Below are 14,471 nucleotides of genomic sequence, written 5' to 3'. Positions count from 1 at the left end.
TTTTAGGAAATGTCAGTGCTAAAGTCAAGGGTAAAGAACAATGTTTCAATGTGAAGGCCCTGGAGATGAAAGAAAACAATAAGCCCAAGACATGCTAGATCTGGTCAGACTTCTCTAAATTTCTGTCCAGTTGAAAATATCATCATAGAAAACTTTCTCATCAGAACCTGCTTTTCAAAAATGAGTAAATACCTACAGATTCTATAAACAAACAAGGCCTGTAGCCCACTAGCCGCTGACTCTCAGGCCCCTGGTAGCTGTCAATTGTGAGGAGAAGTTGCAGGCTCAGGCTTCCATCTGACTCTGGCTTGTCTGTTTATGAGGCGTAACCTCCTTCCCCCATTTATTCTATTTTCTCAGGTGACCCTTCCTAATCCCATCCTGGCATGCTCAGCTTCTACCATACAACAAATGCATCCCAGAGGGTAGAGTCTAGCCTCTGTGCAGTGGCCTGCCTCGTTTGTATTTGGGGTACTGACTTTCGGCACTCAAAATCAGCTCCCATCTGGGTTTCTGTGTGTTGGTTGTCCGATTAAGAGCGAAGACAGTCTGATATGGGGACCGTCAGCTTGATATTGGACAATTCCCCTAAAAACAGTGCTCAACTTGTCAGATTCGTTATGTGTGCCATAGGAATGAGCTGTACAGATTCTATAAGTGACGTCTCCTGGATTGTGTTACCTGTTTACACTGATTTTAAGTGTATGTAAAGGTTATTTGGATGTGTCCTTGGGGGTTTAGTTGGGGGGGGAGGATTTTTTTTTTTCAGAAGGGAATTGTCATCTCAACACTTACTTGGTAAAGAAGCAAACTGTTATAAAACTGTGTATGTATGCATGGTATTTTTTCTTTTCTGATATTATCTACCTCTTCCTCTCTCTATTATTAAAGGAAGAAATCCCCCTGGAAAGCCAATGAGAGAGGTTAGTGAGATTCAGGCTCACAGCCATGGCTTCTGTCTGTCTCATCCGCTTTCTGTGTTTGGTGTTTATGTAAGGATTGTATGCGTGCACACGCATGTATGTATTACACATGCCATCATGTCAGGAGAGAGGACCTCTCTGCTTACAGCTCCCAAGGATCATTCCAGTGTTCACTGCCATTGTCATCACTATGACAACAGGACCAGAGATGGGGGAACAGGAATCTCTTTAAAATAGCAACCCTTAGCAGTCCCTACTTTGCAATCCTCAGGCCATCCTCTGTTGCCATTTGCAACACAGATACAATTTTCAATATAAATGTAGCTTGAATCCTAGTTGATAAGTCACAAAGCTTCCTTCTACTCTGCCAGTGTCCTCGATTTTTACTCTGGGATGACTTTATTTGATTTGTTCTTTTTTTCCTGGTCCCTACATTCTTTCTTCCCACTAAGTACAAGGTCCTAGTCAAAGCACTTGCCATCTTTTTCATCATGCTGTTCTCCTGATGAGGTAGGTACTCTTACTAGCCCATTTCACAGATAAGGAAACTGAGTCAATGGGCCGGTAAGCAGTGTGACCACGGTGACCAAGCCAGCTCAGAATCCAGGCAGTCTAGGTCCAGAGCCACCTCTCCACTCTTCGCTCTACCATCACACTAGAAACACTAGAAAATGGTGTTTGAAAGGCTTATAACTGGCCTCTCTAGAGACTTTTTTTTTTCCTTTGGTGCCAGATAGAACAATAACCAATTACGGCAAAAAGTTAAAGGCTGAAATTTTGAATGTTTTTTCTAATAATGACTCTATGGACTAAAAAGGTAATATACAGCATGATCACTGACTGTAGTTTGGGATTTTACAGTGAAAGCAGCTTCATGTTCCTGTTGTAGCAGGAATTTCATTTACACGTTGGCTCACCCAATCCAATGACTATTGGGTGACAAGAGTTGTATAAAAGTCCAGCTGAAAGAAGATTGTCCTTACTGAGAGTTTAGTGTGAAGGACCAGAGAAAGAAAGCTCTTCCTTGGAGGACAACAGCACGTTCTTTTCTGGGATATGGGATGGATGGACAGAGAGTCCTCACATAAGAGGGTTCTGCATCCCTACTAAGACAGACAGGAGTAGCCACTGATTCACTTAAACACAGGCAGTATCGCATTACAAACCTTGCCAACGCCATGCCACACAAGTCTAGGAAAGTTCATGCTCCTTACGTGTATCTACACAAACGCTCCCTTATGAGATTTGGGGCAGCAGAAGCCCAGGGAGAGAGTTGTAGGCTGGGAGGAGAAAGTGAGGAAACTAAATCGGTGAAGCATTGAATGTTCCTGGCAGTTGGCCTGGCTCAGGTAATCTTACATGAGATTGGGTTCATTCTTATGGTAAGTGGCCCTTAAAATATATTTTAACTTGTTGCAGAAAGATGTACCATAATTTTGAGCACCCCGAACATGTTTCTCTTACAGAACAACTTCTACAAAAGGCCAGCAAACATAATAGAAGTCACATAGGCATTTGGAAACTTTACTACCTGTAGTGTATTATAGTCAGATAAGTTGCCAGAAAATCAAAACAATTGTGATTTTTTAATGCTTTGAAAATACCCCAAATGTCCAGTAGACCCCACACACACACACACATATATATATATAAAATGATTATAGAGCAGAAAAGATAAGCAAATTTCACTGCAGTGCTCTGGCTTTGCTCTGGCCATCTGAATGCTAACCATTTATTTGGGAATTGTATTTTTAAAAAATAGAGTGCCAGACAGCTATTGAGGTCTTGGCATTCTGCCGGAAAGTCTCAGTTCCAGTCACTGCAGAAAACAACTCCCTCAGGCAGCGGTGATGTGTGAGATCAACAGTGTTGTAGTTAGCGCCAACTTGGAAAAACACACAAGTACCCTCGTGTTCCACGCATGGTGCCCTTGTGTGTTCAACAGTCCTTAAGAATGGATTGAATTAATACCTTCTATAGACATATTTTTGTGGCAACTTGTGCCTGAGGCTGATTGCAAACGCCTGAACCCTGCCTGCCTTTCAATGCCTCTCGTGCTCATTCTATGAGATTTTAGTTTTGACTTTAAACAAATTTGTCAGGTAACACTAATGACCTCTCTAATTCTCTACCTTACACACATGGACAACAGGACCAGGCTACAAAGTGTTTTCCAGATCCACATTACAATCCAATTTTATGCCACCCAGGGATTCAGGCAACATTTTCTGGGGTGCTGTTTTGTCAAAGATAGTTTGGGTTTTTTGTTTGTTTGTTTTTTGGCTCTAGTGTAAACCACTACGAAAAACATTAGAATCTTCATTTGGGTGAAACACTCATAAATGAAGTAACCAAGGCCTACTACATATAAGGTGATGTGGCTTTAGCATAGTTGATGCATGGTCACAAGGTCACTGGAGAACATTCACCAGCGCACGCAAGCTGAGGGCCACCTAACATTTCGTGGAAGTGTATGTGGTATATCAAGAATAATGAAGCCCAATATTTTAAACAGCAAATACCCCTAAAATTCCTGCCTCTTGAGAAACTCGGGAATTTTCCTTCTAGGTAGTAACTGAACACTGTGTCGAGGAGTAGGTATACCACGTGGCTCTACAACCCATAAATGCTCTCACTTGTCTTTATGGCTTTGAACTGCAGTCCACACACCCTAGCACACCCACTAAAATAAGCACTTTCATTTGGTTTATGTTTTATATTTTCTGGCTATCAGGTGGGCTATATGGTCGCAAGATGTGGGCATGAAAAAAAGTTTGGATTATAATCAGGTATCAAGTTGTAAGGGTCTTCAGCTTTGTTTTTACTGGCTTTTGTTAATAGCAGTTCAGATTGCAAGCAATTAAAATTTCACAATTTGTCCATGAGAAACCGTGCTGATTCTCAGGGTCGCCGGGCAGTCGGAAAGAGAGTCAAGGGAAGCTCTCTAATCCGGTGGCATCCATTACAGATTTGTGCTTCCAGGAGCAGCAAAGGACCCACTAGGTCCTCCTGTGGCTTTTATGGTTTAAAAAAGCTGGAGGATTTCAGTGCTTCACTGAAAGGTGCCAAACTAACACCCACTCTGCAAATCACACGAATGCTTTTAAACCAAGTTTTTGTATTTGCAATCTCAACCAAAATCCAAGTGATTTTTTCAAACCAGTTCGTTCTCACTGGGATTCTTCACACTAGAAGTCAGAGATTTACAAACTTGATTTCAGTATAAAAACTGAAGGACATTCAACTTTTACGAAGTCTCGGCTTCATCTGGTGCCATCGCTAAAGCGCCTGGCTAGGAGCCTCTCATTTATTCAAAAATAATTGATCTCTTGGAATGAATATTAGAACAGAATACCTGCCCTAGTTTGTCTTTTATTGCTATAGGGATTTTTAACAGTCACTGGAGGAATTTGTATAGTTGATGCATGGCCTAGTGAAGCTAGTTCCAGAGGCAGTACTTAAATCCTGGAATGATTGACTAATGTCCAGGAATTAAAATTAGCCATATAAAAATAGGGGACATATATGAAGAAGGCAAGTCTCAAAGTATGCCTGCGATTACATTGCTCTAGATCTGAACTTTCCAGTGTACCCGAGATGTGGTCTGCTTCTGAGCTCCATGCCAGGGGATTAATGCTAGGTCATGTCACATTATTATTCAAAGGCTATCCTGATACTTAACCCTCCTTTAGGAGAACAGCAAAAACGGATTCACAGGATACCCAGCTCCATGCTATACATGTGGGTCATATTATAATTAGGCTCTAGAGTATTTAAGAATGACAAGTGATTTTTATTCTGAAGCTTCCTAATTCGGACGTTAATAGTGTACAGAAAGGCCAATCCAAGAGTTTATTTTTCAATGCAAGTAATAGCAGAGAGAATTTAGCTGCCTTTACCACAGGCTGAGAGTGAGCCTGTTCCTAGCTGGAACAGCCTGAGAGTCAAGATTCCCTGTTGCAGTGATGCTGATGGTGGGCGAGGGGCGCTGGTGGGCAGGAAGCTGGTGGTGGCTTGATGGCGAATACGATTTGGTGTAAGTTCACAGTAAATCCTTCCCCCCAGCAAGATGGACCGGTGGCATCCCAGCATGAAATATTCCTGTGCTGATAGGAGTCTTGTGCTTATCCACGGAACCCTTTAGAAGAACTTTATATTGGGAACATAAGTGCAGTCTTGGACAGCTTTCCACTTAAATGACACCAGTAGCCTCATCCAATTGTAAGCTGCTACTAACGGCGTGGAATAGCTTCATTAACAAGGCTTTGCTGCTTTCTGGAAACTGGTGAAAAACCCCGCCCTGCCGCATAAACCATTGATGCAGCGTCTGTGTTATCTTCACCTAGAAATGGGAAACGGTTTTTCCAAATGGCAGAGAGTGGGGGTGACGATGTCGGCACCTTGGGTAAAGTCTGTCCTCCTCTTTCTTTTCCAGGACACAATGTAGGAAGCCTTTTCCACGTGGCAGATGATTTGGGCAGAGCGATGGAGTCCTTAGTTTCAGTCATGACAGATGAAGAAGGGGCAGAATAAATGTTTTACAACTCCTGATTCCCGCATGGTTTTTATAATATTCATACAACAAAGAGGATTAGACAGTAAGAGTTTACAAGAAAAAAAATCTATATTTTTGTGAAGGGTAGTGGTACTATACTGTAGATTTCAGTAGTTTCTAAGTCTGTTATTGTTTTGTTAACAATGGCAGGTTTTACACGTCTATGCAATTGTACAAAAAAGTTATAAGAAAACTACATGTAAAATCTTGATAGCTAAATAACTTGCCATTTCTTTATATGGAACGCATTTTGGGTTGTTTAAAAATTTCTAACAGTTATAAAGAAAGATTGTAAACTAAAGTGTGCTTTATAAAAAAAAAAAAGTTGTTTATAAAAACCCCTAAAAACAAACACACACACGCACACATGCGCGCGCGCACACACACAAACTCTGAGGCAGTGCATTTTGCATCCTTTTAGCGTGATACTCATATGAAATTCATGGCTTCTTTTTCTTTTCTCGCCAATTAAAGATAGGACTTCCTCTAACACCGCCAAAATGACTACTTCATGTTGCTCCTTTTGGAATTGTTGACTGAGTGGGACTAGCTGTGGGTTTTCATTTCTGCATCTATATGTCTAGCAGTATGTAAATACTATGGGCATATAGAGCGATTTTTAGAGACTTTTTAAAACTCTTGTTCAGATGTTTCTGCCACTTCCTGATGAAAGAAATTGCTTCTGGTCATCCGGGCTTACCTGCTTGGTCTTGATTTTTCCCTGGAACCTGACGCCAGAAGGAAATTACCACACTAAAACATTGTCTAGGGCTCCAGATGTTTCTCGTTTTAAACTTTCCACTGACAACTAGAGTATTGAATTTTTTGAGAGGAGCATATGAATGAATACACAGGACTTATTATGTCCAAGCAGCCCTCTGGTTGATCTATTCTGCTTCCTGCTGCTGGCAATGCCACAATTTAGATTAAAATGATGCTTCAGTGAAAGTCAGAGCATCATAAGATATTTTTAACTCCCAGGCTGTGGACCGTAGGAGGATTAGGGCTGCCGGCCTGTGAGTTCCAGGCCCATCCCTGTGAGGAAGTGACCACTCTTGAAGTCAAGAAGTGGATGAGTGGGCATACCATACCTAGAGTTTAACAAAATTATTCTTTCCTCCTCCTCACAGTCAAACAGCAGTGGGGTGTTTGGGTTTTTCTTTTGTCTTTTTTTTTTTTTTTAAATATTTTTCCCATTGCGAAAAAGTCTTCAATGCCAAGAGACACAACTTAAAACCACCCCTGGGAAAAAGTGTGAGACGAATAGTCACATCACATTATGATACTGTTAAACATCAACTCACTAGCCCAGGAATTGGGTGTCTCCTCTTCGCATTTCTCTACCAATAATTCCACGCAGGTTTGTAAGTGGGAATGCAAATTGACTCAAATGTTCCAAAGGGCACTCCAAACCCGTTTTGGTGGATTAGAAAGGTTAAATATATTAACAAACAAAAAATAATCAAAAGAGGAGAAAATCTCAAGAGGAAAAGCTAAGGACTGCTAGGAAAAAGCTTTACTCTTTTACTTCATCTTATTAGTCTTTGATTTTCTTGAATCACTCATAGCAGAAATCACCGTGTGACCTATTATTTTACAAATCTGTTACCTCTTACATCAAATGTAATTAACTTTTGGAAAGTGGGTTTTGTCCATTATTTTATTACTGATAATTAACATTAAACATGGCTCCTCATGCTATTTCTACCTCACTTTGGTTTTGGGGTGTTCTAATACTTGTGCACACCTGATTTCACAGCTTCACCACTTGTCCATCATGTGAACATTTTTTTTTTGTCATTTTCTTTTTCCTTTGTAATTTCCAAAAGAAAACCCAAAGCTCTAAGGTAACAAAATTATATATGATTTGGTTCACTCGTGCATTTTTTCCTTTATGTGACACTGGACTTTTACCCAAGGAATTTTTTTAACCACAATTTAAAACAAGGGGTTATTTTACTTCCTACTAAGAAGTTTAAGTTTTCATTCTAAAATCAGAAGTAGAGTGCATAATTTTGTTTTAATCTTTTTGTTTTGTTTTATCTTTTAGACATTAGTTCTGGAGTGAGTCTGTCAAAATATTTGAATAAAACTGAGAGCTTTATTGCTACATCTTAAGCATAATTTGGACATTCTTTCGTGTTCTTTATAACCATTGAGTATTAAACTATAAATCATAATCAATGTAACTGAAGCATAAACATCACATGGCATGTTATGTCATTGTTTTCAGGTCTGGGTTCTTACTTGAGTATCATAATATATTGTGTTTTAACACCAACACTGTAACATTTACTAATTATTTTTTTAAACTTCAGTTTTACTGCATTTTCACAACATATCAGACTTCACCAAATATATGCCTTACTATTGTATTATATTACTGCTTTACTGTGTATCTCAATAAAGCACGCAGTTATGTTACAAAAATGCGTGGGTTGGACTGTGTTTTGTAAAACAGATAATACGCCCGTATGGTTGGAAATGAAAAATCCAGGAAGGCAAAAGATGAAAAGACCCCAGTCACTCTATTACCACACCATCCTCACTGCCACGAGTAAATACTCACTTCTGCAGTACCCTTCCAAAGTATCTTTTATTTTCTAGGCAATAAAACCACATGCCTGCTTTCCCCTTTGATTATAAGAGAGCATTTCATGCACAGAGTCCTAAACCTTGCGTTTTTAAATTGAACAATGGACTGAAGAGCCATTCTTAATTACACTGAGATGGAGCATTTTCAGTAGATAAAATGATTTATTCTCCTTTATAGCTGTATAATACTCCAGGGGACATTGTGGAATATCAATAAAGCTGTCCCTTCTGGTGAGTTGTAAGGGTTGTTTTCATGCTTTTGCAAATATAGATCTGGGACACGCACACAGAAGTGAGATTTCTGCTTCAATGTGGTTAAGCATTTGTGGTTTATGCAACAGCAGTCATGGTGGCTTTTGTTTGTTTTCTGTTTTAGTAATGATAAGTACTTGAATTACCCAGTTTGAAATTTGAATTTTGCTGCTCAACAGCTTCCTATCATTTCTGTTAACTATTAATGGCATCAGACAGAAGGGAGTGTGAACGGTAGGTGTCTCACCTAAAAGGATGTCTCAGAACTGATTCTGGAGGTGTTTTGTACTGTTCAATCTATCAATAACCAACATTGTGGCTGCATTGGTCCTGTTATGACTGCAAGATGCCATTCAGACCTAACCATAGGAAAAGGAAAGAAACAGGCTTCTAAAGTCCGAGCCTGGAAGACACACAGTACACCTAGACCACACACTGAGGTTACAGGGAGAGCACACAAGCCTGGATGCTGTTTTGGGGCCTAAAGCTGGGGGGTAAAGGGCTTATGGACTCACATTGATGGACGGATGACATAAGAGCAGGATTTTTAAAGTGTGGGAAGAGAAGGAAGGGGACAAACACATAGCCTTAAACAGTCACTTATCTAAATCAACCAGGCTCTGGAAAACAAAGGAGCCTCAGTGGAGAGGGCGGCCTGGCTCTCTACCTGGGCATGTGATGGGCATGTGTTTACTCAGCTAGCCCTCTCTGGAGCGAATGCCTGGAGCTCACCACTAAGCCAGACACTTTTCGTGACAAAAACAAAAGCCAGCGATCAGTGTTTATACCACAGGCCAATGTCCCTATCATTGTCCCAGCCACTGCCAGAGGAAGACCCCCTCTCCCGTCTCCTCTGCTTCTGACCCAGCGACAGAGGAGAATGGGAAAAGGCGCAGCAATGTCAGCTTCTCCAGGTGGAAGCGACCTTGACTTCACCAAGATCTATGGTGAGCAGCTCTCCAACAGTTAAGAGGCTGAGGGTCCGATGAAATAACAAAGGTCCACTGGGTACTGCCTATCCTAGTGATCTGGGAAATAATGAGATGGTCAAGCTCAAACTGAGGCTACCGGGGGAGGGGAGCAGCGAGGGTAAGGAGAGAAGGGGGAGGGGGCTAAGGTAAAGAACTATGGGTGCTTGGGGCATGGGTGTGGTGTGGCGACATATATCTGAGCTGTTAACTTATTCCCCCAAACCATATATAGCACTGTAAGCCAATGACACCTCAATTAAAAAATAAAAGAGATTTTAAAAATAAAAATGATGTTAAGTGGTTGTGACATCTCAGACATGAATCACTTCCAAATCCGTCAGAGTGGTCACTGCGGCCAACATAAGGAGGCCTTTGGCCTCCACCCATAGCCAGACTACATTTTCGCCCAATTTAAATAACCAAATAATTTGTCCTTTCTGTCACTCCGCATTCCCCAAACCTGCCTTTGTTTGAAACCCCAGACTGGCTGCATTCAGCAAGGGAACTGAGAAATGCTCACCACTTGACTGTGTCTAAGCCGACTGTGTAGATGACTCCAAGGAGGATACTTGGCTTGCTACTCCACACTTGGCACAGGCTGGAGGGGAGGGAATTAGTCGAGTTAAAAATGAAAATGGATCAAACTGGCACTAACTGTGCACCAGCAAGCAAAATATGTGTTTGGGGGAAAGACCCAAGACACGGTTGCACTTTGTGACTCCTCCGTGGGATTTCCCTGAATTGTAATGCTCTAATGATGGGATGAATACAAAAGCAAGCACTGGCAGGCCTGAAAAGACTTTGACTTCAAATTAAGTGTAGGAAGGACACGAGTTGAATTCTTTACCACAGGAGCAAAAGCACCAGAGTCAGAAGCACAAACACATCCTCTATCACTCCTAGAACTTTACGGTGGAGGGATCCCATGGGCTTTTCAGAGAGCCAGAGAATGCAATACACTGAGCTTCCCTAACAAGCAGCAACTGCGAGTGTGTGAAGTTTGGCGAGGTTTGAGAGTAGCTTTTGTAGACAAGAAAAGATTAGGTTTAAAGTCTATACCTACCTACACACATCCAGATGTGTGTGCAGTGTGTGTATCTGTACTTAAACGTTTAGTTCTGTAACTTATTTGGAAACATTTCCAAGTTACTGAGACGTTGCAAGAACAAAGAACTCCCATTTGCCCTTGACCTAAATTCAACAGTTATTAATACTTTGCCCACTTACTCTCTATTACCTATGGATTCTGTTTTCTTCCTGAACTATGTTGAGAATATGTTTCAGACTTTAGGCCCTTTTACACTTAAACAAATTCTCTAAGAATGAGAACATTCTTGCATCACCACTCTACAAGTATCAAAATAAGAAGAAACAGAACATTATACCAAATGATCATCAACTCTACAGCCCATGTTCAATTCCACAACCAAATGCTGTCAATTGTGCAATGATGTCTTTATAGTTATTTCTGTTTCACTGATCTGGCCTAAGACCTAATTCACCATCTCATGATAATTTAGTCACATCTGCTCTCCTTTGATCTGCAGTAGTTTCTCTGCCTTTCTTTGTCTTTTGATACCTTGGAATTTAAGAGTATAAGCCAGTCCATATGACCCAGCAATCCCACTCCTAGGTATCTACCTAAAAGACACAAAAATACTGATTCAAAAAGACACTTGCACCCCCATGTTTATTGCTGCTTTATTCACAATTGGAAATACATACAAACAACCCCAATGCCCAAAAATAGATGACTGAATTAAAAAGATGTGGTACATATACGCAATGGAATATTACTCAGCAACCAAAAAAAAAAAAAAAACCACATACCTTTTGCATGGACCTGGAAGGGATTGTGCTTAGTGAAATAAGCCAGTAAGAAAAGGAAAAATACCAGATGGCTTCACTCATAGCAGGAGTATAATGAACCAGGCGAGAAAATAATAATGATGAACAGCTATATACCAGAGACATTTGTTGGGGGTAGAGTGGGGAATGGGATCAAAATCAGTGGGAAAAGGGAAATGCACTAGACTATGGTGATGGCACACGGGTGATTTGGTGATGGGAAGCCCACGGGGATTACAACTGAGACGGAAAAGGGCACAAAATGATATAAAAATAAACTATTTGGAATAAAAAAAAAAGGAGTGTAAGCCAGATACTACCTAGGATATGCCTCAGTTTGAGTTTGTCTGATGTATCTTCCTGATTGGATGTGGGATATGTGTTTAGAGGCAGGAGTATGGAACAAGAGATGGTGTCTTCTGTTGTGATGTGCTGAGGACACAGGCCATGAATTTCTGTCCTCGTCTCAGTGATGTTGATTGGTATTATCAGTATATTTTGTTGCTACAATTGGTATATTAAGTGGTAATTGATACCGCTTGGTACCTCCAGGTTTCTGCACTTGGTACATTTTAAAACCTAATGGTTCTTAAATATTTAGGTTCACTTAGCTATATTATTATTTGCATAGGTAGAATGTAGATGAGTTGTGAAAAGTAACCACAATAACTTTCTAAGATTCTGGTTCAATATGGAGACACAGAAGGCCCTGAGCTCACCTCCTCTTACAAACAAGGGCACTCCCTCTGCAAGAAACCTCAAAATTGTCTGAGCAACTCATGTACCAGGGGAGTGAGGGGAAAAAAGCAACCCACAAAGTAAGTAGGAGACCAAGACACAGTCTTGCCATACAGCCCTCGCCCGGTGTGGTGAGACACAACTGCGGGAGGAAAGGGGCGCATACTTGTATCTTCTGTCCAAGGAGTTCAATTTTTGAGCCCCATATCCAACCTTCCAACTTTAACATTTAAAGCAAGGGACCCCAAAATATCTATCTTTGAAAGCTAACAGGGCCTATGTCCACAAGACACAAAGTTAGAGTAGCTGAAGGAGTTCAAGGGCTCGTGTGGACTCACCAGGACTCACCTCCCCCAGACACAGCTCAGATGAAGACAGAAATGCCCACCCTTTCCTTTCAAGAAGTCTGTTGTTTATCTTAGTAGCAGTAGCCCGAGGGACAGACTTCTAATTTAGCATACATCTAGGGACTGACTATAATTCTTGCCAGAGACCTCAGGGGCAGCTGGTACTATCTTTCCCTCTCCCTATGTCTTGTTCTAAGGTGCCAGTATCTCCCAGAAAGCAGCTTGTGCACATGTTTGGTGTTCTGGTCTGGATAGCAAATTCCCAGAGAACATCCCTTGAGTGGCTCTAGTGGTCATGGGCTTATATGAACAGTTTCCACAGGACTACAGCAAACAAAAGAAAATGTTCCTAATGAGCTATCCCCCAGAAAATGTTCTTAACATAGTGCAGAGACAACAGTCCATCTCCTTGTCTTCTCAGGATCTCCCCAACGCCCCAATTGGCTTGCATCTAGGTACTGAGTGAGAGCCTCCCATCTGGGACACTGACAGGTCTTGGCACACGCTCAAGTACCAGGAGCAGTAAGAGCAAAAAAGTCTGCTTACACAGTAACAGAGGTATGAAACAGCAATGCAATCTAGAGCTGGGTAGGGCTAAATAAGGTTCATCTGCTACACAGGAATAATCTTTCAGGACTCGGAGAACTGACTATTTTATGTAGTGTTTAGATGTCAACACAGATAGTCAAGAAAATGTAGACACAGGAATATATTCCAAAGGAAAGAATAAGACACAACCTTGAAAAATACCTAAATGAAATGAGTTTAAGTGACTTACCGGATAAAGCGTTCAGAATGGTCATAAAGACACTCACCAAGGTCAGGAGAAAAATGCATGGACAAAGTAGGAATTTCAACAAAGTCAGAACATGTAAGAGGAAACCAAACAGAATTCACAGAGCCGAAGAATACAATTACTGAACTGAAAAATTCAACAGTGGGGTTCAACGGAAGACTAGAGGAAATAAAAGACAAAACCGTGAACTTGAAAACAGGGCAGTGAAATTCATCTTATCAGAGAAGCAAAAGAGAGTGAAGATAGCATGAAGGGCTTATAGGACATATCAAGGAGACCAATGTTGACATTATAGGAATCCCAGAAGGAAGAGAAAGAAAAAGCATAAAATTTATTTGAAGAAATAATGGGCTTAAAACTTTCCTAATATCCCCTAACCTCAGAAAGTAGCAGACAACCAGATCCAGGAAAACCGGGGTGTTCCAAGTAAGCAAACTCCCAAGAGACCCAACACCAAGATACATCACAATTTGTCAAAAGTTAAAGGACACCAAATGAAGGAGCACCAAAATATATCAGGGAACTACTGTCATCTATGATAACGAGTATCAGAGAAAATACATACATAGATACATAGTAGGAGACTTCAACACGCCACTCTCCACAATGGACAGATCAACAAGACAAAGCAAAAATCCTCCACAAAAACCTTAGCCAACAGAATCCAACAAGGCATTAAAAGAATAATACACCATGACCATGTGGGCTTTACTCCACACAAGCACAAGGACAGTTCAACATCAGAAAATCAATTAATGTAATTCACCACATCGATCGACAGAAAAATAAAAACCACATAATCATATCAATAGATGTGGAGAAGGCATTCGACAAACTTCAACACCCATTGATGTTTAAGGCCCTCAAAATCCTCAGAATAGAAGAAACATACCTCAACATGATAAAAGCCATCTATGACAAACCCACAGCCAATATATTTTAAAAAAAGTTAAAGGAGAGGGCTTTAAAAAGCAGCAAAAGCAAGTTGTTTTGTACAAGGGAACCCCAATAATACTACTGGATTTTCAAGCAAAAACTTTACAGTCCAGAAGGGAGGAGCACAATAGTGCTGAAAATAGTTCAGAATTCTAAATACAACTTTAGTTTGGAATTGTTCTTAGTAAAGTTGTATTTCAGAAATGAGAAGAGATAAAATTTATCAGACAAGCCAAGAAGCTTAGGGTTAAACGAGTTTAGCACTACTAGACTGGCCTTGCAAAAAATGTTAAAGGGGTTTCATTAAGCTGAAACAAAACAAGCCTCTATTAGTAAGAGAAAACACAAAACATATATAGTTCACTGGTAAAGGTAAATGTGTAGTTAAATTCAGAATAATCCAATGTTGAATGATGGGAGATTAATCACTATAAATCTAGGATGAAGTTAAAAATTGTTAAAAATAACTGACTATAATAAGTAGTTAATGGACACATAAGTACAAGATGT

General features: G+C 40.5%; 1 protein-coding gene across 7 annotated transcripts in view; it reads left to right on the top strand.

The window, feature by feature from the left end:
- The window catches only part of DMD (dystrophin), a 1,782,468-nt gene extending 1,774,566 nt beyond the window's left edge, over positions 1–7,902 (top strand). For 3 of the 7 annotated variants that reach the window (XM_012730294.1, XM_012730296.1, XM_012730295.1), the window contains 2 exons: positions 892–923; positions 5,359–5,455. In XM_012730294.1, the coding sequence (XP_012585748.1) occupies positions 892–923; positions 5,359–5,370 (44 nt within the window). In that variant the 3' untranslated portion in view covers positions 5,371–5,455. Of the gene's footprint in view, positions 1–891; positions 924–5,358 lie in introns of all 7 variants that reach the window. The other 4 variants (XM_012730298.1, XM_004689936.2, XM_004689937.2 and 1 more) reach the window with 2 other exon arrangements.
- Positions 7,903–14,471: the final 6,569 nt, after the last annotated feature.

This window comes from Condylura cristata, unplaced genomic scaffold (assembly GCF_000260355.1).
Source record: "Condylura cristata isolate star-nosed mole 26May11 unplaced genomic scaffold, ConCri1.0 scaffold00027, whole genome shotgun sequence".
NCBI lineage: Eukaryota > Metazoa > Chordata > Mammalia > Eulipotyphla > Talpidae > Condylura > Condylura cristata.
This window is presented reverse-complemented; position numbering and strand designations above follow the sequence as displayed.